This window comes from Mustela putorius, unplaced genomic scaffold (assembly GCF_011764305.1).
Source record: "Mustela putorius furo isolate JIRA1106 unplaced genomic scaffold, ASM1176430v1.1 tig00003863_pilon_pilon_pilon, whole genome shotgun sequence".
In the NCBI taxonomy this organism is placed as follows: Eukaryota; Metazoa; Chordata; class Mammalia; order Carnivora; family Mustelidae; genus Mustela; species Mustela putorius.
This window is the reverse complement of record NW_025422015.1, coordinates 11,240,179-11,265,752: the sequence shown is the minus strand read 5'-3', so window position 1 is coordinate 11,265,752 and position 25,574 is coordinate 11,240,179. Positions and strand designations below refer to the sequence as shown.

General features: G+C 39.3%; 2 protein-coding genes across 3 annotated transcripts in view; both read left to right on the top strand.

The window, feature by feature from the left end:
• The first annotated feature begins 348 nt into the window (after positions 1–348).
• Positions 349–15,128, top strand: LTV1 (LTV1 ribosome biogenesis factor). 2 transcript variants are annotated; one of them, XM_004752750.3, is made up of 11 exons: positions 349–519; positions 1,682–1,813; positions 3,885–4,058; positions 8,007–8,094; positions 9,751–9,889; positions 10,241–10,496; positions 11,890–12,017; positions 13,280–13,419; positions 13,697–13,749; positions 13,943–14,143; positions 14,260–15,128. In XM_004752750.3, exons 1-11 carry the CDS (start codon positions 517–519, stop codon positions 14,368–14,370), a joined length of 1,425 nt encoding a protein of 474 aa, XP_004752807.1. In that variant the 5' UTR covers positions 349–516; the 3' UTR covers positions 14,371–15,128. The 2 variants fall into 2 exon arrangements, with proteins under 2 accessions (XP_004752807.1, XP_012911693.1); XM_013056239.1 differs by lacking the exons at positions 349–519; positions 1,682–1,813; positions 3,885–4,058 and adding an exon at positions 4,065–7,605.
• A 123-nt stretch (positions 15,129–15,251) lies between these two features.
• Positions 15,252–25,574, top strand: part of ZC2HC1B (zinc finger C2HC-type containing 1B) — a 44,990-nt gene continuing 34,667 nt past the window's right edge. Inside the window, exon 1 of the mRNA XM_004752749.3 lies at positions 15,252–15,409. Within this exon, the coding sequence (XP_004752806.1) occupies positions 15,382–15,409 (28 nt within the window). The 5' untranslated portion in view covers positions 15,252–15,381. The remainder of the gene's footprint in view (positions 15,410–25,574) is intronic.

Here is a 25,574-nt window from a genome sequence, read left to right as displayed (position 1 = left end):
CCTAAGAGACGGTACCTCAGTGACCCCGGAGGGTGGACACCGTGTGTGTGTGTGTGTGTGTGTGTGTGCATACAATTGTCATTGTCATTGGGGATGCTAAATATGTCGCCTCTGTTCTCGGTAGAGGGCGCTACAAAAGCAAGTTCCCCCCAGAAACAGCAACCCCGCTTCGCTCCTCACCGCCACAAAAGCGCCCACAACTCCGTTTCCCAATTTACTTAATTTTGGCCCGAAAAACCCCGCCCTCCCGGTGGTGAAAACAGCCCCACCTCCCAGTAGCTTCTCGCGAGCGTTGGACGATGAGAGCTGCGGGTAACTTCCGTCCGCGACCCCTCCAGCTCTTCGGCGATTGGCCCATTTCCACGGTCTGCGCTTAACTTCCTGTCCGGATCCCGGCGTTGCACGTGTGGTGCGGCCTAAGGACGCTGCCGGCAGCCGGGTCTCGCAGCGTTCGTGTGGTAGCGAGGAGGGTGCTGTCGTCGCCCTTGTCTGGGGCGAGCGTCGCACGGCTGCAACATGGTGAGCACGTCTTGTTGTCTCGGGGACGGGGCGCTCTGGTTTTGCTGACGGCCGGGCTGGTTCCTCTGGTGCGAGTGGCTGCTGAGGGCGGGGACTGGGAGGGCTGGTCCGCAGGTGCGGGGAGGGGGCTCGCGGCCCAGTGCCTGCGTGTGGTCACCCGCACCACCCTGGGCATACTTTGCGTTTACAGAGCGTCTCCCACAGCCTAGCCTCCTTGGGGGCGTGGACAGAGGAGAATGGCTTCCTCTTTATCCCGAGGGGCCTAAAGAATCTGTGAACGCAGGACACGAGTGCACCACCTTGTGCTTCCTGAGACTTGGGTGGTTTCTCCAGACGTTGGAGTGGTAGTGTTTGCTCTGGGCAAAGGGAACTTGTGGGAGAGTCTAAGGTTGGGCCCAAAGCAAAAAAAAAAAAAAAAAAAAAAGCTTTGCTTTGCTTAACTGGGATGATGCTTTCTCACTTAGCAGGTCAAGTTGGGAAGGGTAGCGAGAGTGGCGAAAGAGATGATGAATCTTATTTAAATGAAGCTGTGTTGTCCTGGTTTCGTTTAATAGTCGGTGCAGCAGGTGTGTCACTGCCTGAAATGGTCTTCCCCAGGTTTAACTGTGGCAGGTTATTTGTCCTTCTGCTACAGCCTGTCAGGGACCTTCTCTGAGCTGGCAGTATAAAGTAATCTTCAGACATTTGCAGATCGCTGTTTTCCTTACTTAAAATCATTTCTTTGGTGATTTGCTTGATAAGCATAGGGACTCCGACCTCATTGCTGTATCCCCAGCACCCAGACAGACTGAGGGGTTTGGAGGGGGGCGGAGTTGGGGTAGGGTGAGCCTGGTGGTGGGTATTATGGAGGGCACCTATTGTGTGGAGCACTGAGTCTGGTGCATAAACAATGAATTTTGGAACACTGAAAAAAATAAAGTTAAATTTAGAAAAAAGTTTAGCACAGTAAGTGCCATCAAATGTACGTTGAAGGAAGGTGACTACAGATTTTGTCGAACATTGTTAATGTTGCCTATCATAAAAATGTAAGTTTTAGAAATCTGTTGATCCTTCACATAACTTACTGGAGGTTTGTATATGGATTATGGGTTTGTGTGTGTGTGTGTGTGTGTGTGTGTGTGTGTTTCCTTTGATAGCTTGTTCTGATTCTGTTCCTTTGAAGCCTCACAGGAAGAAAAAGCCTTTTATAGAAAAGAAGAAAGCTGTATCTTTTCACCTGGTCCACCGGAGTCAACGGGATCCTTTAGCAGCAGATGAAACTGCACCTCAGAGGGTTCTGTTACCCACACAGAAAGTAGGTCCTGTTTGTTAGCCAATAAGTTTGCAGGTAGACTGTCAGTAGTCCCTAAATAGTTAGCTGCTATTCTCCAGCAACGGTGATCTTTTGGGTAACAAATTTTTTTTTTGTTACCCAAATTTAAAGTTTTTAGTAAATGTACTGATTTTTTGTCTTGCACGTTGGATTGAGAGAGTAAAGCATCTTTATTTAAATGAGCAAATATTGCACAATAATACTAAATATTTACTAAACCAGTTACAATTCTGCATGATATTTAGGGCATATCTCTGGTTTCGTTCCTTAAGATCCTGTCATTTCAAAAAATCATAGGTTACTTTTTGTGTCCTCATCACTCATCTCATGAAATGTAAAACATTAGAACTCATGAATTAGCTTTAGAAAATGCCAGGAAGGGGCACCTGGGTGGCTCATTCATTAAGGGTCTGCCTTTGGCTCCGGTCATGATCCCAGGGTTCTGGGATTGAGCCCTGCCTTAGGCTCCCTGCTCAGGTGGGAAGCCCGCTTCTCCCTCTCCCTCTCCCACTACCTGCTTGTGTTCCCTCTCTCGCTGTCTCTCTCTCTGTCAAATAAATTTAAAAAAAGAAAGAAAAATGAAAGGAAATGCCAGGAAGCCTTTAAAATGTTGACGTGATAATTGTCAGAGTATTATTGTGGGCAAATTTGGAAGAAAGTCTTGGAGAACTTTGGCTATATTTAGCTTTTTTAGTAAAGCCTGTTTTTATTGTATGTTGAGAAGTTTCTTTGCATATAAATACAAGAAATTGTACCTGATTTTCAAGACCCTTTAGTCTTAACTCTCCCAAGCACATGATAAAACCATGTGTGTTTCTTGGCTTGAAATTTTTTTTTTTAATTGAAGTGTACTTAGACATAGAATGTTACATTAGTTTCAGGTGTACAGCATAGTGATTTGACATGTCTGTACATTACACTGTGCTCACAAGTTTAGTTACTGCCTGTCACTATACAGTACTATTATAGTACTATTGGCTCTATTCCCTCTGCTGTATCTTTAATTTCCATGACTTATTCGTTACATAACTGGAAGCCTGTTATCTCCTGCTCCCTCCACCTCTTTTGCCAATCCCCTCCCCCTTACTTGGCAGCCATCAGTCTTTTTTATTTTGTATTTATGGATCTGTTTCTTTCTTTTCTTTTGTTTTTTAAGATTTTATTTATTTATTTGAGGGAGAGAGTGTACACGAGAGCAAGCCAGCGGGAGAGGGAGAAACAGACCCCATGCTTGAGCAGGGTACCCAAGCCAGGGCTTGATCTCAGGACCCTGCAATCATGATCTGAGTGGAAGGTAGATGCTAGCTGACTGAACCACCCAGGTGCCCCTGTGGATCTGTTTCTGCTTGGTTTTGTTTGTTTGTTTGTTTGTTTTTAATGCCACATATAAGTGAAATCATATGATGTTTGTCTTTCTCTGACTTAGTTCACTGAGCACAATACCCTCTAGGTCCACCATGTCGCAGATGGCAAGATCTCACTCTTTATACGGCTAAGTAATATTTATGTGTGCGTTTATCCATTCATCTGTTAGTGGACACCTGGGTTGCTTTCATTTCTTAGCTGTTGTAAATAATGCTGCAGTAAACATAGGAGTCTATATATTTTTTCAGTCAGTGTTTTCATTTTCTTTGGGTGAATACTGGTGGAATTATTGGATTGTGTGCTATTCCTATTTTTAATTTTGGGGAGAACCTCCATTCTGTTTTCCATAGTGACTTGACGAATTTATATTCCCAGCAGCAGTGCACAAGTATTCCTTTTTTCCCCACATCCTCACTAACACTTTTTTTTTTTTCTTTCTGTCTTGTCTTAAATAGTTGCACAGAAATGTAGAAGCAGGAATTGTTTTCATTACATTTAAATTTTATATAGCACTCGTGTTCAGAAACTTTTTTTTTTTTTTAAGTTTATCAAGAATTCTTTGTCTCATTTTTCTCAGCCAAAATGTTCTTGCGCCATCTGCGTCCTGTTCTGAAAGCTGTGTTCACTGGAAGGTTCCTCTGGCTTATGCTTGAAAGAGGTACTAATTCCATTTTGTTTATTATCCTAGATAAATGATGAAGAAAGGCGAGCAGAACAGAGGAAGTATGGTGTGTTCTTTGATGATGACTATGACTATCTGCAGCACCTGAAGGAACCATCTGGCCCCTCAGAACTTATTCCCATAAGTACTTCCAGTGCACCCGAAAGAAGAGATGAAAAAGAGGAAACTTTAGTAATTTCAGTAAGACTTCTTACCAGTATATTTGGGAGTGAATGAGAAAACCACTTATAAATCAAGATAACTGAGGCAAGAAATGGTATCAATCTTAAGAACACAAAAATAAGCCATGCCCTACTTAAAATTTTATATGTGTGTACATGTATGTACCATCAGGAGAGAGTAGGCTGCTTGTTCTCTGGTGGCAGCTGTCAAAAGAAGGCATCTTTGGGTGTCTGGGTGGTGCAGTCAGTTAAGTGTCTGACTTGGTTTTGGCTCAGGTAGTTATCTCAGTGTTGTGCTATCAAACCTCAAGTCAGGCTCAGTGGTGAGTGCAGAATCTGCTTTAACTCTCTTTCCCACCGCCTCCCTGCTCACATGCACTTGGGCTCTCTCTCTCAAATCCTTTTTTAAAAGTAGCAACCTTTGACAATGGTTAGAATTTTGACTAATAATTATGGTTATATTAGAACCTTTCAGTAGAAGAAAAGCAGCTGACATTGTGTATATTAACAACTATTCAATGTCATAAAGTGTCTCATAGATAGAACTTAATTTTTGCAGAATATTCATATCTTTAATAGTTGTAAAAAGCTGCAGGCTAACCCGGAGAATAGAAGCAGTATATTGTAATGAAGTTCCTGTGACTCTTCTCAACCAAAATGCAGTCAATTTAAATTTTTTCTTTGAGTATAAATGAGCACATATTTAATATGAAATTAATACTATTTATTTAAGCTTTTTTTCCCCGTGTTAATGTTAAAGATGCCCATGTCTTATGCCTTTATCTTTTTATTTAGTATTAGTATACAGTAAATTTTCCTGTGAAGCTTTATACTTTTTATACTTTAAAAAAAAAAAAAGTAGAAGATACTCATTTATTGGGTTTATTAACAAAAAAGAGCTAAAAAGGGCATCAATTTCTCCCACTTCTCATCCTCCACTCCTCTCATGATCTAGGCATTCTTTTCTTCAGGGAAGTAAAATCATAGCTTCTCCAGTCTATAGTTTGTTGCTTACGGGGAGTCAAAAGGGCTAGGTTTCAGGGTATTATCCCAAAGGAAGGTAATGAATGCAGCTGTTCCCTCACTCCCTAGATTGTAGCTCTCTTGTAAGGCTTGTGTATCCCATTCCTACATCTCTGTCATAACAACCAGCTTCTGTACTCTTCTTTCCCTAGGTGACACTATCAGGAGTAGGATGTGTATCTTAGAGGCTCACCTCCTTCCAAGACTCAGGGAGGGGAGAGTGTCCAATCGTTGTTCAACTTTATCTTAGGGAGATAAGTCTTAATGAAGTTATAAGATTCTTCTGGCTGAATTGTATTGGCTTTTGAAAGATTAGCTTTTAATAATTAATTCATTTTGGGTAAAGATAATCACTATTTAGTTGGCTTTTTAATACAAAAAGGCTCTTAAATGGACACTTCCGTGATGTTTATAAGGCTGAGAGAATGATGTTTAAAAACAAAAATGCCATCAGTTTTCTGTAGCATGATGAAAAACTATGGATGAGTCCATGTGCTTTTTTTGACTTCAGAGTAATTTGAAACCACCAGAATTGAGTAAACTAGAAATATTAAATAAACTCTAGAAACAAAATAAAGCAGTACAGAAATAAGCAGTCCAACTGTCACATGAAAGAAAGCAGGTACCAACATGGTAGAAAGCAGTTGGGCAAACTCAGCAGAGTTCAGAACTACTGCAAGTAAAAAACATTTCTTTTTTAAAAAATAGTCACTATCTAAACTGAATTGTGTATGGTTCTTTTGACTGTTTTTCAAGATTTGATAAAGATCACCAAAGGTAAATTTACTAAACACAAACTGATCTTTCCTTTTTTAAATAACCGTACATTCCAAGGATAGATAATCACAGAATATTTTTAAGACGAGGCAAAGCAGTGGGATGCCTGGGTGGCTCAGTCATGATTTCGACTCAGGTCAGGATCCTCAGGATTGTGAGACGGAGCCCCCACACTGCTCTCTGAACTGAGTATGGAGCCTGCTTGGGATTCTTTCCCCCTGTTTCTCCCCTCCCTGCTAGTGCGTGCACATTCTCTCTTTCTCCTCTCAAAAAAAACCAGCAAAACAAAATTGCGTATTTTGTAATTTTTAATAATATACCAAGAATTAAATTGTGTACTTTAATTGGCTGAATTGTATGGTTACATTAATTCCATCTCACTAAAACTCTTAAAAAAAAAAAAAACAAACCAACAACAACATTATAGTGGAAAACCAGATCTTTTGCTATGCTTATGCCCCCAAGAAACACATTTTGGAAGCTAGGTTTGCTGGCTGTGCATTCCTCTACATAGCTTTTCAGTCGTGCTCCCCAGAAGTTTCCAATTCCACATGCTGCATGAGCCAGTAAGAAATACATCTCAGCTTTCTGCCTGCTTCTAGACCGAGGATGAGGTGGGTGGTGAGGTGCAAGAGATAGGTAACGTGGTAACCCTTACATTGGTAACTGGTTGATAAGATCACACTAAAGCATAAGGATCAGTCAGAAAATATGTGCCAGCACATACTGAGGTGTATTGTGTATGGTGTGAAGAATGAAGGGATTTACCCAAAGGAAAGTTCTAGAAGAGTGGTCAAGAAGTGCTTCATGGAGGAGGGAGGAACTGATTTGGGCCCTAAAGGGTGGGTTGTATTGAAGCAGGAAGGAAACATTCCAGTCAGAAGGGACATAGGTAGTAGTGTGGATCATAGTGTCTGGCATATGTGTGCTCCATAAATCACTTTGAATTATTCCATGATGTGAGGAATTGGATGTGATTTACATGGATGCAGTATTATTAAGTAATAGTAATAGATTTGGATGTATAGAATAGTAAGTAGGCCTTGATTGTATAGACTTTGAAAATCAGGAGTGAAAAATCAAAACCTGTTATAAGTTCAAGAAGGTCACAAAATAAAGGAGTTTTAATCTGGAAGTGATAAGAAGGTTGGATTAGGTACAGACTGTCTAAACAGTGGTGGTAATAATCTGTGTCTTGGTTAGCCATGAGTACGATGGTGCCCAAAAGACTTACGTGCAATCACAGTACACAAGAGAGTTCAAAGGGCTATGGAGATGGAGAGAAATGATTTATGACCACCCCGGGATTTAAGATGGCCAATTCAGAGAAATGCTGTGCCTTTACCAGAGATTGGCATGTTATCTCATTTTATGAGGGGTAAGGTTAAATTTTGAAACTTGAGGAGAGTGGCATTACAAAACCTGGATTTGAATCCCAGAACCTCACTTAATGACTAGTTTCAGGCAGGCATGGCATTTGACCTTTCTTAGCTTTTATTGACTATCACATGCAGCTATCCCACAAGGATTAAATGGAGTAATGTGCTGGAGGAGGCTTTGTGAAGTATTCCAGGGGATCCGTTTGTGAAAGGATGATAAGATATACAAGTTTCAAATATTTTACTGGAGTGCAAGTGAGTGAGAAGGCAGAACTTGGTTGCATTCGTTTTTCGAGAACTGCTAAAACAAATTACCACACCTTACCACTGGGTGGCTTAAAACAACAGAAATTTATTCTCACAGCTCTGGAGGCCAGAAGTCTGAAGGTAAGCTTTCCGCAGTGTTGCTTCCATTGTGGGGGCTCAGGGCAAGAACAGTGTCCTTCACCTATCTCCTCACTTTCAGTGGCTGCCAGCAATCCCTTATGTTCCTCGGCTTGTAGATCCATCACTCCAGTCTGCTCTTGTCTTCATGTGGCATTCTCCCCGTGTGTCTTTGTGTCATCACATGGCCTTGTTACAGGGACACACTAGTCTTTATGGATTACGGCCCACCGTTATCCACTGTCATCTCATTTTAACTAATTACATCTGCAAGGATCCTGTTCCCAAATAAGGTCACATTCTGAGCTGCTGGGTGGACATGAATTTTGGGGAGGACACTTCAATCCAGTATAGTAGGTCAGAAGTATTTCTCAATCTAACCATTGTGTAATTTCTCTTTTAAGACCACGGGAATTAAATTGCCTTCATCGGTATTTGCATCAGAGTTTGAGGAAGATGTTGGATTGTTGAATAAAGCAGCTCCTGTTTCAGGTGTGCTTAATTTCTTAAGCTTTTCAAGTGACTTGATATGTTTTACAAAAAGGAAAGTTTAGCAATGGGAGTTTTTCTCTCTCTAATAAAGTGTTAAAACAATTGAGATGTCTGAATTTAGATTAGAGATTATTCAGAAGGGATGAGTGATCGGGATTCCTTTTTTATTGCCGTCAAGTTTTTAGTCTTTAGAGTTTCTGTTTGGAGAGTGAAGTGGGAAAATTGGTTTTGAAAGTCAAGTAGGGGAAGTTTAACCTTGACCTAACCTCTTAAAGAGGAAACAACAGTATTTGCTTAGCCTTAACATACGTATAGACTTCATCTCCTTTCAGAATTTCTCCGTAGAGTCTAATATTTTATAGAAGTCCATTTTACCATCTGTTCCAGATAAACTGAAAAATTGTTTGGAGTGTTTTGGTTTGTTTGTTGGGTTTTTTGTAGTATTAACATTGTATTTTAGAACAAACACAGAAGTGATGTTTGGTTAATTATTAAGCAATATTTGCCACATAGCATTCATTCTTTTATTCATTCTGTAGATTTTTGAGTTAGCACTCCATGATGGGGTCTCGGGTTAAATCAGAATAAAGCATAATCCCTGACCTCAAGGAATATATCATCAATTGGGAAGGATAGACAATAAATACGAAATTACGATTACAGTTCAAATGAATAAATAATGGTTAGTTAATAGTGGGAAAGGTGTCCTGGAGAAAATGGTGTCTAAATTAATTTCTTAGGTAGAAAGTAGGTGAATAAAGGAGGGTAGGGTGGGGAGGAGAGAATATTCCAAAAAGGAAACTGTATGTGCAGAATTGAGAGAACATGAGTAGGGGAAATCACATTTTAGCATGCCTAGAGTGGTAAGAATTAATATGAAACGAGGCTGGAGAGTCAAGCAGTGACCATGTTATGAAAGATGTTGGAAGCATGTCGGTTTACAAAGTTTAAGTATTCTGTGGATTCTGTTTTTACACACAAAAGACCATGGCTGAAGAAACAGTTTTGGGATTTATTAAAATCTCCTAGCCTGGAAAAACAGTTCACCAAACTACACATGCTTAATTTGGGTTACTTCTAATAGGTGAATTTAAAGCCCAGATTCTTCCTGCAGGTGAAAACCTTGAATTTTACTAAGTAGACACAGTATAATTTTGCAGATCTATAATGCAAGAGTTTTTACAATTGGGTACTAAAACCAGAGATGTTATTTTCCCCCTATTTTATTTTCTTATAGTCGTCCCTCTCTGTTCCTCGCTAGACCAAACTTGAAGTTTTTTTTTTTTTTTTTTTTAAAGATTTTATTTATTTATTTGACAGAGAGAAATCACAAGTAGGCAGAGAGGCAGGCAGAGAGAGAGAGAGGAGGAAGCAGGCTCCCCGCTGAGCAGAGAGCCCGATGCGGGACTCGATCCCAGGACCCTGAGATCATGACCTGAGCCGAAGGCAGCGGCTTAACCACTGAGCCACCCAGGCGCCCCCAAACTTGAAGTTTTTAATCATTTTTTAATTCTCTGTACCTAAGTAGAATGCAGCATATAATAGGTACTCAGTTAATAGTAAGTAAATCAGTTTAGGTAATAGGTACTCAGTTATGGTAAGTAAAGGAATCATGTTTTCTTAGGAATTACTGCTCACTTTTTGTTTTCCTTCTAGGACCTCGGCTGGATTTTGATCCTGACATTGTTGCAGCCCTTGATGATGATTTTGACTTTGATAATCCAGATAACCTGCTTGAAGATGATTTTATTCTTCAGGCCAATAAGCCAACAGAAGAAAACGGAACAGATACACAGTACGTGGGGTTTCTTTTGAATCAGGGATGACCTGACTGTTGCTTTTTCAGTAGAATGGTACCTAACTGGAACCAGTTTTTTAGAGCATTTAGTGTTCGACTTTTGTATTTCAGAGCAGAAAATGTGAAACTTGAGGTCTTTACAAACCAACAATAGGTGGGGCTAAAGTCCAACTTGCCTGATAGCTGGTTTATTACTTTTCAAGCCATACCAGACAGGTCAAGCAGCACAGCTGTTCCTGCCTAAACAGGAATCCTCCCTGAAATACCCTCAAATTTTAGTTGTGTAAAGTCATTTGGTTCTGTTGTTTCTCAAGTTGTTTTGACAGTTAATTTATGACTCTGGCTTAGGAAATCTGAGGCCGAAGATGACAGTGAGTGGGAAGACATGGATGATGAGAAGGAAAGAGGTGGTGATGACGATAACTATGGCTCTGCGGGCTCATCAGATGAGACCATGTCTATCCCTGGAAAACCTCCTGGGACTGTAGAAAATCACTTATTCTGGGAAGAGGAAACAAAAAGCCGCTTTACTGAGTATTCTATAACATCCTCAGTCATGAGGAGAAATGAACAGCTGACTCTTCATGATGAGAGATTTGAGAAGGTAAGTTCCCCAGATAAGAGGCCTTTTAATACAAGTTCCTGGTAAATTTCATATGACCTTAGAACTCAAAGCCAGAACTTTCAGCATTAGAAAGAGCTTATGCCTTATTAAAGCAGACCATAAAACCATCCTAGTTTTAATTCTGTAAAGAATGCATATAGGTCAGAGATGACTAATGTAATCTCTGGACTTTCTTCAGAGAGATTTGACATTTTGATTCTGAACCTCTGACTCCAGTCCCCAAGATTATGCTGTTTTCCTCAGGCATTGGTCTGAGCATAAACAAAATTCCATTGCCTTCAGTTTTTTGTGTGTGTTTACTCACTGACATATCCCAAGGTCTAACATGGTGTCTGGCATATGATAAGAATTCAAAGCATTCAGTAAATGATGAATGAATGAATGAATGGTTTCCTTCAAGGTGAATCTAAAGGATTCTAATTTTGCTACCTTTTCACTAAGTACTAGTAGGCAAACTATTACAGATAACTTCACTCTTCAGGAGTCACCATCACCCCCTTTTTACCCTTAACATTCTAGAAATACAGTATACATCTAAACAAGAATGAAATTTTATTTATTTTTTACTTTATTTTTTTAAGTAGGCTCCAAGCCCACTCTGGGGCTTGAATTCAACCACCCTGAGATCAAGAGTTGCATGTCCTACCTACTGAGCCAGGCAGGCATCCCTGAAATAATGTACATTTAAAGGAGACTGCTTAGGTATATGGTCTTTTACTTCAAATAATCAGTGAATTTAAAAGCATCTGTAAAATATTCCGAGGTAAAGATTTCTAGGTAGCTTTGTCCTCTAAGCTGAACAGAATGATTGCCTTGCACTTTCCTATTAATTTGGGGCACCTGGGTGGCTCAGTCACTTAAGCGTCCAACTCTTGATTTCAGCTCAGGTCACAATCCCAAGTTGAGCTGGGCTCTACGCTCAGCAGGGAGTCTGCTTGAGATTCTCCCTCTCTTGTCTCTCCCTCACCCTGCTTGTGCTCTTTCTCCCTCTAAAATAAATAAATCTTTCCCCCCAAAATGGCAGCCTATTTTTAGGCTAAATATAAGTCTTAAAGTACTGGGTAGAATGTTTTCCACATTCTGTTGTCATGGTGCTAATCCCTGCTAATATTGTAACGGTAGTTATGATATCCAAGGTAGTGCTTAAGTACTGTGGAGCAGTAAAATTAATGTAAAAATCAGGGTTCCTGGCTGGCTCAGTTGATGAAGCATGTGACTTAATCGTGTGGTTGGGAACTTAAGCCCCACTTTGGGTGTAGATATCACTTAAAAGAATAAAATCTTTAAAAAAAGATGAACATAAAAATAACATTTTAAATGTTATAGTCTTAATACATTAATTTTCATGGCATCTTTTCCCTCTGCATTCAAGTTTTATGAGCAATATGATGATGATGAAATTGGAGCTCTGGATAATGCTGAATTGGAAGGTTGCATTCAAGTAGACAGCAATCGCTTAGAGGAAGTCTTGAATGACTACTACAAAGAGAAGGCAGAGAAGTACGATGACTTTTCTTGTTTACTTGCTTTTTTGCATTTTTAAATAAAGTCTGTATTTGGACATCTGAATCTAGAAAATTACCCAGTCACAATCTATATTAAGAAAATGGTATGTTTGGGGGCTCCTAGGTGGCCCAGTGTGTTAGGCAGCTGTCTTCAGCTCAGGTCCTGGAATCGAGTTCTGCATCAGGCTCCTTGCTCAGCAGGGAGCCTGTTTCTCCCTGTGCCTGCCATTCCCCCTCCTTGTGCTCTCTCACTTTCTGACAAATCTTGAAAAAGAAGAAAATTGTATGTTTTCCGTCAGTTTTGACTCACATTTTGATGTTACGATTCTGAAGCTAATTGTAACAAATGGGAACCTCCTGAGAACCACTTCCTCTATTGCTCTCACCTAAGAGAGTGGAAGAGCTAGGGTTAGAATTAGGAGTATAAGGTCACATTCCACTTGGAGAGTGAGGTGGTGCTTTTTAGCCTCTTTGACTGAAAAGTTAGTCTGACCTCTAATTATATACACTCTCTTCATCTTCTTAAAATGTCAGGTATTCTGAGTTGGTATTTATGGCACATAGAAAGATAAGAGTTTGTTTCTCCAGCCATATTAGCATAATTTTACAGCCAAATGCTTGACAAATCAGGTCAGCATCCATATTGAGGTGATTTTTCTGTAAGAAACTAATGAGGTGTTCACATTTGCTGGAAGGGTCTGATACTCCACGATTATCGTTGTTTGCAGATTCTACAGTAGGACAAGGGCTATGTATTTTGAGTAGATATGTGACTACTTTGAAGAGACAGATCAGATAATACTTTTTTTTTTTTTTTAAGATTTTATTTATTAGAGAGAGTATGAGAGAGAGCATGAGAGGGGAGAAGGTCAGAGGGAGAAGCAGACTCCCCATGGAGCTGGGAGCCCAATGCAGGATTCAGTCCCAGGACTCTGGGATCATGACCTGAGCTGAAGGCAGTCACTTAAGCAACTGAGCTACCCAGGTGCCCTGGGGAATACTTTTTGAGGCTTTAAAAAAAAAAAAAAATTTTTTTTAGGAAAGTTGCCATCTTGTTCTTGTATTAGAGCCCTGCAAAGATCCCTTTTCTGTCAGTGGAATGAATGTGCTGGAAGGGCAAGTTGGGGCTGGGGAGAGCTAGGATTTTTTCTAAATGCTATATTTCCATAGCTTTCAAGTACACCTTTAGTAACAGTATAATAATGCGTGGGTTTTTTTCCCCTCTTCTGTCTCCATTTTTGAAAACTCAACCACAAGTTGTGTAAAACTGAATACTCTTGAACCCTTCGAGGATCAGGACTTGTTAATGAATGAACTTGATGGGTCTGAGGAGGAAGAGGTTATTACTGTAGTTCTTGAAGAAGCCAAAGAGAAGTGGGATTGTGAATCTATTTGTAGTAAGTATTGTAGTGTCCATTTTACTGCAAAAGGTAGAGTTTTTTTTAAGTATTAAGTGTATCAATTATTTGAAAATGTATATGCTTTGTGAAAATGATTTGGAAGACGTAATACTCCCATCACTAAGTTGCAAACAATTTAAAAACATTTAGAAGAGACACTCCATTATTTTGAACTATGAAAACACCAAAGTTGGGGATATAGTAGGAACTCAGTAATGCTTTGCTGAATTGAAAGTATACTCATGGTACATGTTTGTTTTTTTTTTTTTTAAAGGTACATACTCAAATTTATATAACCATCCACAACTTATCAAGTATCAACCAAAGGTAAGTCCTAGGGTCCTGAGCTCTTTGAAGTACGCAATGCAGGTAATGGCATGTACAAATTATTTTCTCACAGTGGCTGTATCCCTTCGTGGCTGGCAGCACTATTAGAAAAAGCAAGAACAGTGTGTCATTAGTGAACTGTTTTTTGATAGGAATGGGAAATGACCTTAGTATGATTTTATCTTTATTTCAGCCCAAACAAATCCGAATATCTTCTAAAACAGGAATACCTCTCAATGTCTTACCTAAGAAAGGACTCACAGCAAAACAAGTTGAACGAATGCAGATGATTAATGGCAGTGATCTGCCAAAGGTGTCAACCCAACCTCGATCTAAAAATGAAAGCAAAGAAGATAAAAAAGCAAGGAAGCAAGCTATAAAAGAAGAGCGCAAGGTAATGGGAGATGTACAAAGAGCTTGTGGCAGGCGGGTGGTCGTGGAAATTTTCTTCTGTAAAGTTAATCTTCATCAGTTTAAAGATTTGAGTAACACTAATGTGTTCTTACACAGGAACGGAGAGTGGAGAAGAAAGCTAACAAATTAGCCTTCAAGCTGGAAAAAAGAAGGCAGGAACAGGAGCTCTTAAACTTGAAGAAGAATGTTGAGGGGCTAAAACTATGACAGTAGAACATTTGGGATAAGGTGCCTAACCCCCTGGGGCTCCTCATTATGTTCAGTATTGAACAAGGATCTTCAAAGAGATAAAATTATTTAATCTGCCATTTTTACTGGCAGGTATTTATACCACCAGGTTTTCTCTGCCATCTGTCTTGTAAATATTGTAACATTTTTAAAACTTAATATTATAAGCTTAGAATTTGCTCTGAAATAAATGATTTCACAAATGTGAAATGTTTGGATGAGTTTAAGGAAAACATCTTCATAACATAAATGGAATTGGTGTATTCTTCATTTATTTGTATGATTGTCCCAGCTGTCTTTTGCAGATGTTCTCAAATAGTTCTTTGAAACCTTTCCACTCCTTTTCAGGAGTTAAGTGGTTTAATTTGCTGTATGTAGAAAAGTGACCCCATTAAACTCCATTTTGAAATTCTGAGTGGTTTAACAGTTTTCCTGAGGAGATTCCACTGGTAGGAACTAAGTTTCCCCCTGCTGTATGCAAAGGGCTGTTTCAAAAGGATGGTAAAAATGAGTATTAGGATTGTTGGGACTCAATTACTGGATGACTTACTTTTGGATTTTGGGAAGAGCGAAGACAGGAAGCAGAAGCAGAAATCAAGAAAATGTCCTTGGCTTCAGTGAGTAGTACCTGGCTCAAAATCAGAAATATTTACTTTAGTTTAAACTAGAAAGTTTGTCTTTTCAACATTATTTAATGCTTGGAACCATTCATATTTGATTAAAAGATGTAGTTGAAATTTTTCTTGTTTTTGGTGAGGTTTGTTTGGTGTGTTTTGGGTTTTTTTTTTTTTTTCCCTGTAAACTTTTTCAAGGTTCAAGCAATGACACCATCACAATTGTTAATTATTTGGTAAACTGTGACTCCCCTGCAACAGATGAGTTGTTAGTGACCCTTGTTCATGTGTCCATGACTAATGTGTTGCTATCTGACTGTTCTGGGGAAGAACAAAAAACAAAAACTGGACACTGTTGGTCTAAGTTGGGAACAGAATGGCTGAGGCAGAACCATTTTTAGCTGGTGAGCTGTATTTGATAACTGAATTATTAGAAAGTGTCTTCTATAATTGATTTGAATATGACTTTTCCAAAGTTGGTGGGTATTACCTTGTTCTCTTTGTCTTAAATTACAAATCCAAGTAATTCCAGGATTTTTAAGAGTGAAAAACAGTAGCATTAGGTATTCAACTGGCATTGCTACAAAAAACTCAGCTGAAGAGCCTGTCATTATAGAAGTGGAATCTAACTGGGGAGTATATATTTAAATGCTGATCTGTAGAAGCAAAGGGTCAAATGATGGTTTGTGTTAATATTGTGAATGTATTAAATCTTGAGAAGGTTGACCATTTATTTTGGTAGCTCTCTCAGCTGAAGGTTCTTAAAACCAGCAAGAATCTTAAAGACTTGGAAGATTTTGATGCTATTCAAATTCCTTCTTAGGAACTTCTAATATCACTTAGCCTATACAAAGGGTTTAAATCAGCACATTATATATTTTACAGTCAAGGAAAGGTAATTATGAGCCATGTGTTTTACCGAAGCATTATTGTGATTTAAACAGGCTATCCTCCAGATTTAAAGTTCTTAATTTTATTCTGGAAAACAAACTTTACATATTCTGATTTATTTTGTAGAATTTTGGAGTATTTACAGTTTGAGTTGTCTCTAACAGTGGTTAGGAACTTAACATAAGACCCTGGCAAATGTTTGGAAGTCCAGAGCATTAAGAAGGTTTTGCCTTCATGGACTGCATCTTCTGAGGAGGCAGGGTGTTTACAGCAAAATCTAACTAGCAACACCAAGTCACTCAGAAGGACCACTGGAAATGAGGGTCTAGGTATTTACTTTCCCCCTGGACTGCTCTTACTGCAAATTATGTGTCCTCAGGGTTGGTGTTCAGTTGTCACCTCCACTATAAACTTTCACCTGAGCATGTAAAGATAGCAACATCCCTCCCTTGCATTTTTTAAGCTTCTTCCCTGCTTTATGGTCTCCATGGCAATTTTGCCATCTGAGCTGTATCTTGTTATTCAGTCTTCTCTCAGAACAAACTGAGGGCAGGTAATTTTTATTTACTGCTTTATCCCCATGCCAATAGTTCCTGGTATTTGGTAAATGATTACTGGGTAGTATGTAAATGAATGGATAGGGAAGAGATTTCACCAAAGAATTGCTTAAACTTGAAACAGTGGGACTTAGAATCAATGTTAGCTAAGAGAAAGAAGGCTTAAGGCACAAAGTCATAAAGAATTTGCCTGCTGTGGCTTAAGCATCTCTTTTGTATGAGAACTTAATACTTGTTGTAAAAATCACTTTTTTAGATATTTTAGAGCTTTTTTTGGTGTGTAAGTCTGAGTATCAAAAGCCATCATTATTTGTGTATATTAACTGTGGTCCATTGTATCTACACCTCATTGTGACATCATCAAATGATCTCAAGTGAAGGACAGCCCCAGCCATCTTGTAGATTTACTGTTGCATTATCACTACATTTATGTTGTTTTTTCCTGTGTGTTGCTTATTAAAGTGAAGCGTCAAGAGAAGGTAAAAATTCTAATGGCATTACATTTTAATTGCTGAACTTATACAAGAATGTATAATAATAAACTTATACAATAAACTTGTACAAGAATGTATAATAAAACAAGGACATTGCATTATTCAAGTTAAGAAATAGAACATAGAAGCCACCAGTGGTTCCATCCTCAGTTTCATTCCACTCTTTCACCTCAGGAACTCTTAAGTACTACTTAGATTATATTAATCATCAGCTGTATGATACTCCTTTTTATTTTTAGTTGATATGTATTATTTGTTTCAAGGGTACAGGCCTGTGGTTCATCAGTCTTACACAACACTCAGTGCTCACCATAAGACATACCCTCTCCAGTGTCCATCACCCAGCCACCCCATCCCTTCACCCTCCTCCCTTCCAGCGACCCTCAGTTTGTATGGTATTCCTAAGCGCAGTATCTTGTTTAGTTGTGAAACACAAATCTGGCTTTATAAGGGCAATATTTACTAGCAGATGATGAAGGTGTCCTTGAGCTGAATAGTCTCTGAGCTGAATATCAGCTTCTAGATTTTTTTTTTTAAAGAATTTATTTATTTATTTATTTGACAGAGAGAAATCACAAGTAGGCAGAGAGGAGGGAAGCAGGCTCCCACTGAGCAGAGGCCCGATGTGGGGCTCGATCCCAGGACCCTGAGATCATGACCTGAGCCGAAGGCAGAGGCTTTAACCCACTGAGCCACCCAGGTACCCCTCAGCTTCTAGATTTTAAAAGAGCCCCAGGAGGAGACATTGAGCCTGGTGATGGAGTTCTAGGGAACACAAGTCGTCACAGCTGGAACGTCCTGGATCTGCTGTAGAACTGTGCTTTGTGGTTGTATGCTCATTTTACAATTTCTGCTAAGGTGACCATGATCCCAAGATCGATGCAGAACCTTCTTGTGGATTCAAATGAGTGTCTTCCACTCATCTGGATGTCAGAATATGAAGTGAAGCTCAAGCACTCCAATGGACAGGGTCAAACAAGCCAAGTATAGAAGAGTTGGAGCCAGATACACTAGGACATACTAACCTTCGATTACAGAGGCAGTCAATATCGTGCTTGTGACAGCCTTCAAAATGTCTGTTTTTCATTATACGTCTTCAGTATGGACTAGTTGCTTTCCAGTTCTGGTGCCCAGCTCTTATCCTGGGAATTACTTTCTCTCCCTCGTGTGTTGATTTCCCTGTTTGATGTATGTTTTACTCATGCTGTGAAGCCCATCCTCTAGTAATTCTTGAACCACAGAGTACATGGGATGTCATCTTTCTGAAACCCTGCATTTGGGGAAATGTACTCAACCTCCATATTTGGTCAGTATGGCTGGGTATGAAACCTGTAGGTTGTAGACTATTCTCCCCCAGAAGTTGAAAGGATTTTTCCTCATTCATTTCCAGGTTTCGTGTATGGGAATCAGGTCATTCTGATTCCTGATATGTTTGTCTGTTACTGTTTGTTTGTTTGTTTGTTTGTTTTTTCATCTCGGTTGGTAGAATCTTAATCTCCAGAGTTCTGATATTTTACCTTGATGTTATTAGATACATTTTCATCCATTGTGTTGTGTCTTTTGAATGGAAGCTTGTGTTCTTTCACTTCTGGAAATTGTGGAAATTTTTAAAATTTTCTTCCTTGTGTTTCTCCTGTACTCTCTTGAACTGTTATTTGGAGTAGGACCTTCTAGACCAGAGATGTTTGGATTGATTGTTTTTCTCCCATCTCGCCATTTTACTCTACTTTCTGAGAAATTTCCCTAATTTTATCTTCCAATCTTCCCTTGAATTTTTCATTTCTCCTATAAGACTTTGAATTTCTGAGAGTTTAATTTTTGTTTAAATTACTTTTTTATTTGTTTTGGGCTTATGTGCTAGAGTTTTTCCACACATCTTTGGAAATTCTTGTCTGTTGGCTCATTAAGACTGGAGGAAGGAGACATTGGAAATTGTGAATGGATAAGAGGTATTTCATGATTTTAAGCTTCATTTTAGAGTGGTCTGGGTGAGCTGTTTGGGAATCTTCCCAGCACTGGTATTTATATATGTATATATATATTGTCATGGAATGTTTATATTCTCAGGGAAGTTTTCCTTCTGTCTTGAGAGTAAGGGTTGGCAGGCAGAGTTCTGTGAACCAAGTAGAAGGCAGTGGTTTGAGGTGTGTTCTCTGCTTTCAGCATCACTATTCATGAGAGGAATTACTAGATTTATCACTCTGTATACATATACACATACAAACCATCAACTTCATTAATCAAGTCCTTATTTGCAAATTTGCCTATTTGCTAAAATTTGAAACTCTAAAATCCATATGCATGGTGCTTTCATTCATTCATAGACCTGTACATTGCAGTTGAAAAGTTGAGTCACCTGACATGCATATTCTTGGCAAAAGTGGTACAAGGTGATGTCCTGCCTTCTCATTTCAGCTCTCATACTGTAGAAGTGTTCTTTTCATGGTCTGTGCCACATTTTCCATGTTTGTACAATTTGTCTTGGTGATTTCACTGTTTAAAATGGCCCCCAAATGTGTTAAAATGCTGGAAGGCTGTGCCTTCGGGAGAATATATGTCTGTCAGATAAGCTTCTTACCGGGCATGAGTTATAGTGTTGCCAGCTCTGAGTGATCACTGTCACTGAATCAACAATATATATTTACAGGAGGTGTCTTTAAATAGAAAAATAAGCTTGTACATTGATTGATAAAAATAATGCGATCAGAGGCTCACAGGAGCCTAACCCTGTATTCCCTCTAGAAGTAATAAGTCAGTATTTGCTCATTTAGTGCCCACAGAGACTTTATGGAATATAACTACTACAAATAATGAGTCACCATGGGGCGTCTGGGTGGCTCAATGGGTTAAACCTCTGCCTTCGGCTCAGGTCATGATCTTGGGGTCCTGGGATCGAGCCCCGCATGGGGCTCTCTGCTCAGCCGGGAGCCTGCTTTTCTTCCCCACCCCTTTGCCTGGCTGCTGTATTTGTGATCTCTCTCCCTGTCAAATAATGATTTTTAAAAAAAGGAGGGGGGGTGCCTGGGTGGCTCAGTGGGTTAAAGCCTCTGCCTTCAGCTCAGGTCATGATCTCAGGGTCCTGGGATCGAGCCCCATATCAGGCTCTCTGCTCAGCAGGGAGCCTGCTTCCTCCTCTCTCTCTGCCTGCCTCTCTGCCTACTTGTAATCTCTGTCAAACAAATAAATAAAATCTTTAAAAAAAAAAATGAGTCACCATAAACAGGTGTATACATCTGTATCTGTCTACCCATGCCTTCAGCACTGCCCCATGTTAACTCATGCACTGATCTCTTTGTCATTTTTGGAGAGTAGATATAGGCTAGAGTTGGGGAGGGCAGTCACCCAAGGGTGTAGAGTGAGGGAGGGGATCCTAGGAATCCACTTCTTTTCAGAAAACTCATCTTGGCCCACCACATTTTAGCAGGCTCTTCTCATTTATCTCATCCCATTCCCAGAGGTACATGCTGCTCTGGGGATTTCTAGGACTTTGAAGCTTTCTAGATAAAAATTTGGATGGTTGGTTCTCTACTGTCAGCTTGGCAAGTAGTTTCTGATGTAGTTTTAAGTCCTCCAAGTCACTTACCACTCTGTCAATTTTCCAGAATTGAATTTTTTTATTGTTGTCTTTCCTCCCTGTCCTTGGGGCTTCTTTGTTTCTGTTTTCCTTTACTCTTACTTTTGGGGGCTTTGGTGGAGAACAACATTCGATGGAATGTTCTCTGTGCCGTTCTGTGTTAATTCCTTTTCTTCTTTCATAAATCATGTTCCTGAGGTAAGTGAATAGGTTGAGGCCAATATGCTACCCTCTTTACCATAGGGCATAGAAGATGTTGATATTGCTAATGTTTCTATGTTCTGGATTTTAAAGGACTTAAGAGTTTTGACTCGCTGACAACTGAATGAGAAAATGTCTTCCTTTTCTCTACCATGCCTTTATAAGGAAATGTGGATTGGTAGGTGTCTATACAAAGCATTCTTAATTTTCAGCTCAAAAAGACAATGTCTAGTCAGAAGTAGAATTTTTTCCAGTTTCATTATGGCCATAATCCTCTCCAGGCTTCTTAGAAAATTTTTGAACTGAGATCTTTGTAATGCTTATTTTTCATTGTTAACATGCTAACCAAAACCTTTGATGGCTTCCAGATCACTTTCTTTTCCTCGTTTTAAAAATTGTCTAAGATTTTTTTTAACCAAAGTGTAAAAATAATAGTCAATGTATAAAAAATAATGGCCACTTTAATAATCTACTAAGTGAGAGAGAGTACAGATAGAAAGAGCTAAGCTGATACTGATTGTTTTAAAATGTTTTCTATCAAAATGTTCTTTTTTAACAATGTCATTGTTTTAATTTTTAAACAATAATGAATAGTCTTTGTAGAAAAATTGAAAATACAGAAAACTAATCACCTTTACTCTTAACCACTCAGGTGTGTTTTATATATATCTACACACACACACATATAATATACACATATGTGTGTGTGTATCATATATACATGCATATATATACACACATATATGTATGTGCATGTACATATATACATGTACATATCTATAGAACTCTTAGTATTTAATTGTAAGTATGTGAATAAAAATGTATCATTAACATTTTCCATGTTTTTCTCCCACAAATCCTTTTTTTAATAGTTTGTTTTTTCTTTTTTTTTAAGATTTTCTTTATTTATTTGACAGAGATCACAAGTAGGCAGAGAGGCAGGCAGAGAGAGAGGGAAGCAGGCTCCCTGCTGAGCAGAGAGCCCAACGTGGGACTCGATCCCAGGACCCTGAGATTATGACCCAAGCCGAAGGCAGCGGCCCAACCCACTGAGCCACACAGGCGCCCTCCCACAAATCCTTTTTAATCAGTACATTCTCCTTCACTGGTTGGCACCCTATTTCTTAGTATGATTTTTGGCTTTGCAGACCATATGGTCTCTGTTAACTACCCATCTCTACTACCCATCTCTACTGTTGTAGTGTGAAAGCAGCATCTGGCATGTAAACAAATCAGTATTATTTGCCAATAAAACTTTATTTACAAAAACATACAGCTTCAGATTTGATCCAGTGGTCATAATTTGCTCACCCCTAGATATTTCCTTAAACTTCTTATTCTGACAAAATTAGTGCATAAGAATTGTAAAATAGTAGAGTTCCTACTCACCCTTTACCAAGTTTCCCCAATTTAAGTTACAGCTTAAATAGTATATCAAACCCAGGAAATATACATGGGTAAAATGTGTATTTATGGTTCCATACCATTTTATTACATGTGTAACTACCACCACAATATAGATCTAGAACTATTCCTTTTCTCCCCCTGCTCCCAATTTTACTCTCAAGGAATCTTGACATCCAACATAGGGCTCAAAGTTAACATCCCTGAGACCAAGAGTCCTGTGTTCCATCAGCTGAGTCAGTTAGCTGCTCCCAGAACTATTCCCCTACTCAAAGGTCACCCTCATTCTACTCTGTATAGTCACAACAACCTCCCTCCCCAATCATCCTTCCCTGTTGGCAATCAGTAGTTTATTCTCCATCTCTCTAATTTTGTCATTTTATGATTGTTGTACATATGGAATTACACAGTACATGACCTTTTGAGATTGGCTTTTCTCGGCATTGAGATCCATCCACGTGTTGCATGTACCAGTAGTGTTCTGTTGTTGAACAGTATTCCAGGGTTTGGATGAATCAGTATAACCATTCACCTGATGCAAGGCATTTTGGTTGTTTTAAATGATTCTTCTAAGGTTCTAGTGATCACATGCTTTATGTGACTCAGCATTCTATCACAAACATGATAGGCCTTGATCTCCATGTTTAAATTGGCTGAATAAGCAAGTGTTCCCCTTCCTTATAGTCAAGCTTCAGAACTGAATGTGGTTCAGAATCCAGTGGCCCATCCATTTTAGGTGTTCAGTTGAATCCTATTGTATCTGTCATTCTTTTAAACTCATTGAGCTGTTTAAAACTTGCTGATTTAAATAAGAGGCTTTTTTTCCTTTAGGTACTTCCCTTTGTTTTGCAGGTTAATACCAACCATCACCATACCTTTATATTTATGGTGATGGTTGAATAAAGTTTCAATACTTGTGGAGATAAAGAGTTGGGTTTGAGTCTCCATGTTACCACTTAACCACCTGTGGTCTTTGAAAAGTCCCCTAACTTTGTTTTCTTACCCATTAAAAAAAAATAGTCCCAACTCTGTGAGGAGTAAATGAAATTATATAGGTAAAGTGTTTAGGAAGCAGTAAAATACCATACAAATGTTACAGTATGATTCATAAAAAAAATCATCCTTAATTAGTGGTTAAGAAAAAGCAGTTTTACTGTTAAAATGAGTACCTTTTATTTACTAGTAAGTATATGCTTGCTGAAAAGAAACAAGACTCCGTTTTACAGAGTTAGAAGGCCAAAAAACAGAGAGGAAGAGTAATATTTCTGTATGCTGTAATGGATGACCTGTGTTGCAAATACAATACCATCTGGCAGATGTGAGAAGAAATCATTTAAATCAACAATGTCTGTAATGAACTACCATCTGATTCCTGTTAATCAGTCCTTCCTTTTTCAAACCGTCTTCTTCTGGTTTCCATGACCTTGCTCTCTCCTGTTTCTCCTTCTGGCTTATCATCCTCATCTTCTTGGCCCTTAAACATGGAGTTCTCTAGGGATCATCCCTGTACTTCTCTTTCCATGACCTCTTCCCTGGCAATATCATGCCTTTACATCACTCTCCAAACAAAGCCTACATCTGTGTCTCTAGCCCTGACCTCCCTCATTTCCATCCTGCTGGCTGAATGACTCTTACAAACTCAGTATTTCCAAAGGTGAGGTCATTTTTCTTACTAAGATGGCCCTTTTCAAATTTTGTTTTTGTCCACAGCCCAACCCTCTTCTCAGTCCCTCTGCACTGTTCTCTCTTTGTCACCTCCTCACATCTAGCCATGTTGTCAATTCCTTGAGTACAGTACCCCTCATTTCCTCTTTTCTTTCCATTTCAGGTTATACCTTTAGCTTTTTAACTGAAATGGCATCTTCCCTTCCCACTACCATCCGTCAGCCTTCCACAGCTCTGTTCAGATTCTTCCTACTTGGTGTCCCTGATTGTCCCCTTGTTTGTAGAATAAAGTCCAGATTATTAGTCTAATATAAAGTCATCTCCATGATCAGCTTTTCTTTTTTTAATTTTTATTTATTTGACAGACAGAGATCACATGTAGGCAGAGATGCAGGCAGAGAGAGAGGGAGAAGCAGGCTCCCCAATGAGCAGAGAGCCCGATGTGGGGCTCGATCCCAGGACCCCGGAATCATGACCTGAGCTGAAAGCAAAGGCTTTAACCCACTGAGCCACCCAGGCGCCCCATGATCAGCTTTTCTAATCTATATGCTCAACTCCAAAGGAACTTAAAATAGGTAAAACCTTTACAGAATTCCACATTGTTTTCCTTTCCTTGTGACACTTAACTTCATTTAATGCGCACACACACTCCTTTTCTCTGCTGGACCCATGTATGATCTCTCTCAATATATCCACAGAGTTGCATGTAGCAGATATTTATAGAATGAAGGATTGGTCCTAAGGTAGGAACTCAATTTTTGTTTGGCTCACACATTCACCAAGTATTTATTGAGCACCTCAGATACTTTGAGAAATAGGGCACATGTGGGTGCAGTCTCAGCCTCTTTTTTTAATTGACTTTATTCTTCATTTAACTTTTAAAAATACTGGCTGCATATTAAAAACATTAGCAAGACTGTGTTGTGATTACAGTCCCTCATTCATTCACTACTGTGTATAAAATGGTAGCAGTGAGTGTTATTCACTGACCTCATTAAGAATTCTGACCAAACACCCCCTTTTTTTTTTTTTTAAGATTTTATTTATTTATTTGACAGAAATCACAAGTAGATGGAGAGGCAGGCAGAGAGAGAGAGAAGGGAAGCTCTCTCTCAGCAGAGAGCCCGATGCGGGACTCGATCCCAGGACTCTGAGATTATGACCTGAGCCGAAGGCAGCGGCTTAACTCACTGAGCCACCCAGGCGTCCCCCAAACACCCCTCTTTAGAATGAGGCTTATTCTCACCTGCTTCTGCATTGTAATGGTGCCATCTTTCCTGATTTGGATAGAAGTCTCTTTATTTCTACCTGGTCCAGTTCATCAGTACCTTATATTCTGCTCCTTTCAGGTAGGAGTTCATCCAGCAAAGAGCATTCATTGTGAGAGTGCCATTCTCAGGAAAAGCTTAAATTTGATGATTAAGTGACTCTTTTCATATAATCTGTGATATATTGCCATGCCTTCATTTAGCACACAAAGAGGACTTACACCCTCACAGAAATCTTAACAATGTAATCATTAGATAATTTATGACTTTATACTAAAGTATTAACTTTGTACTTATGTCTAAACCAAAGCTGCTAGACACTTAGTTTAGGAATATATTAAAGAATCATGTTCTGGTTGCCTGAAGAGCATGGAATTTACCTGTTCAGTAAAGTGAGATGGCTATCTTAGAAAAAGATGGGTGAGTTCATGAAATACCTTCCTAAAAGAAGGAAGTTGGTGGGGAGGGAAAAGAGAGTGAGGAGATCAGGCCATTGAGGTCCCCTCCAGTTAGTC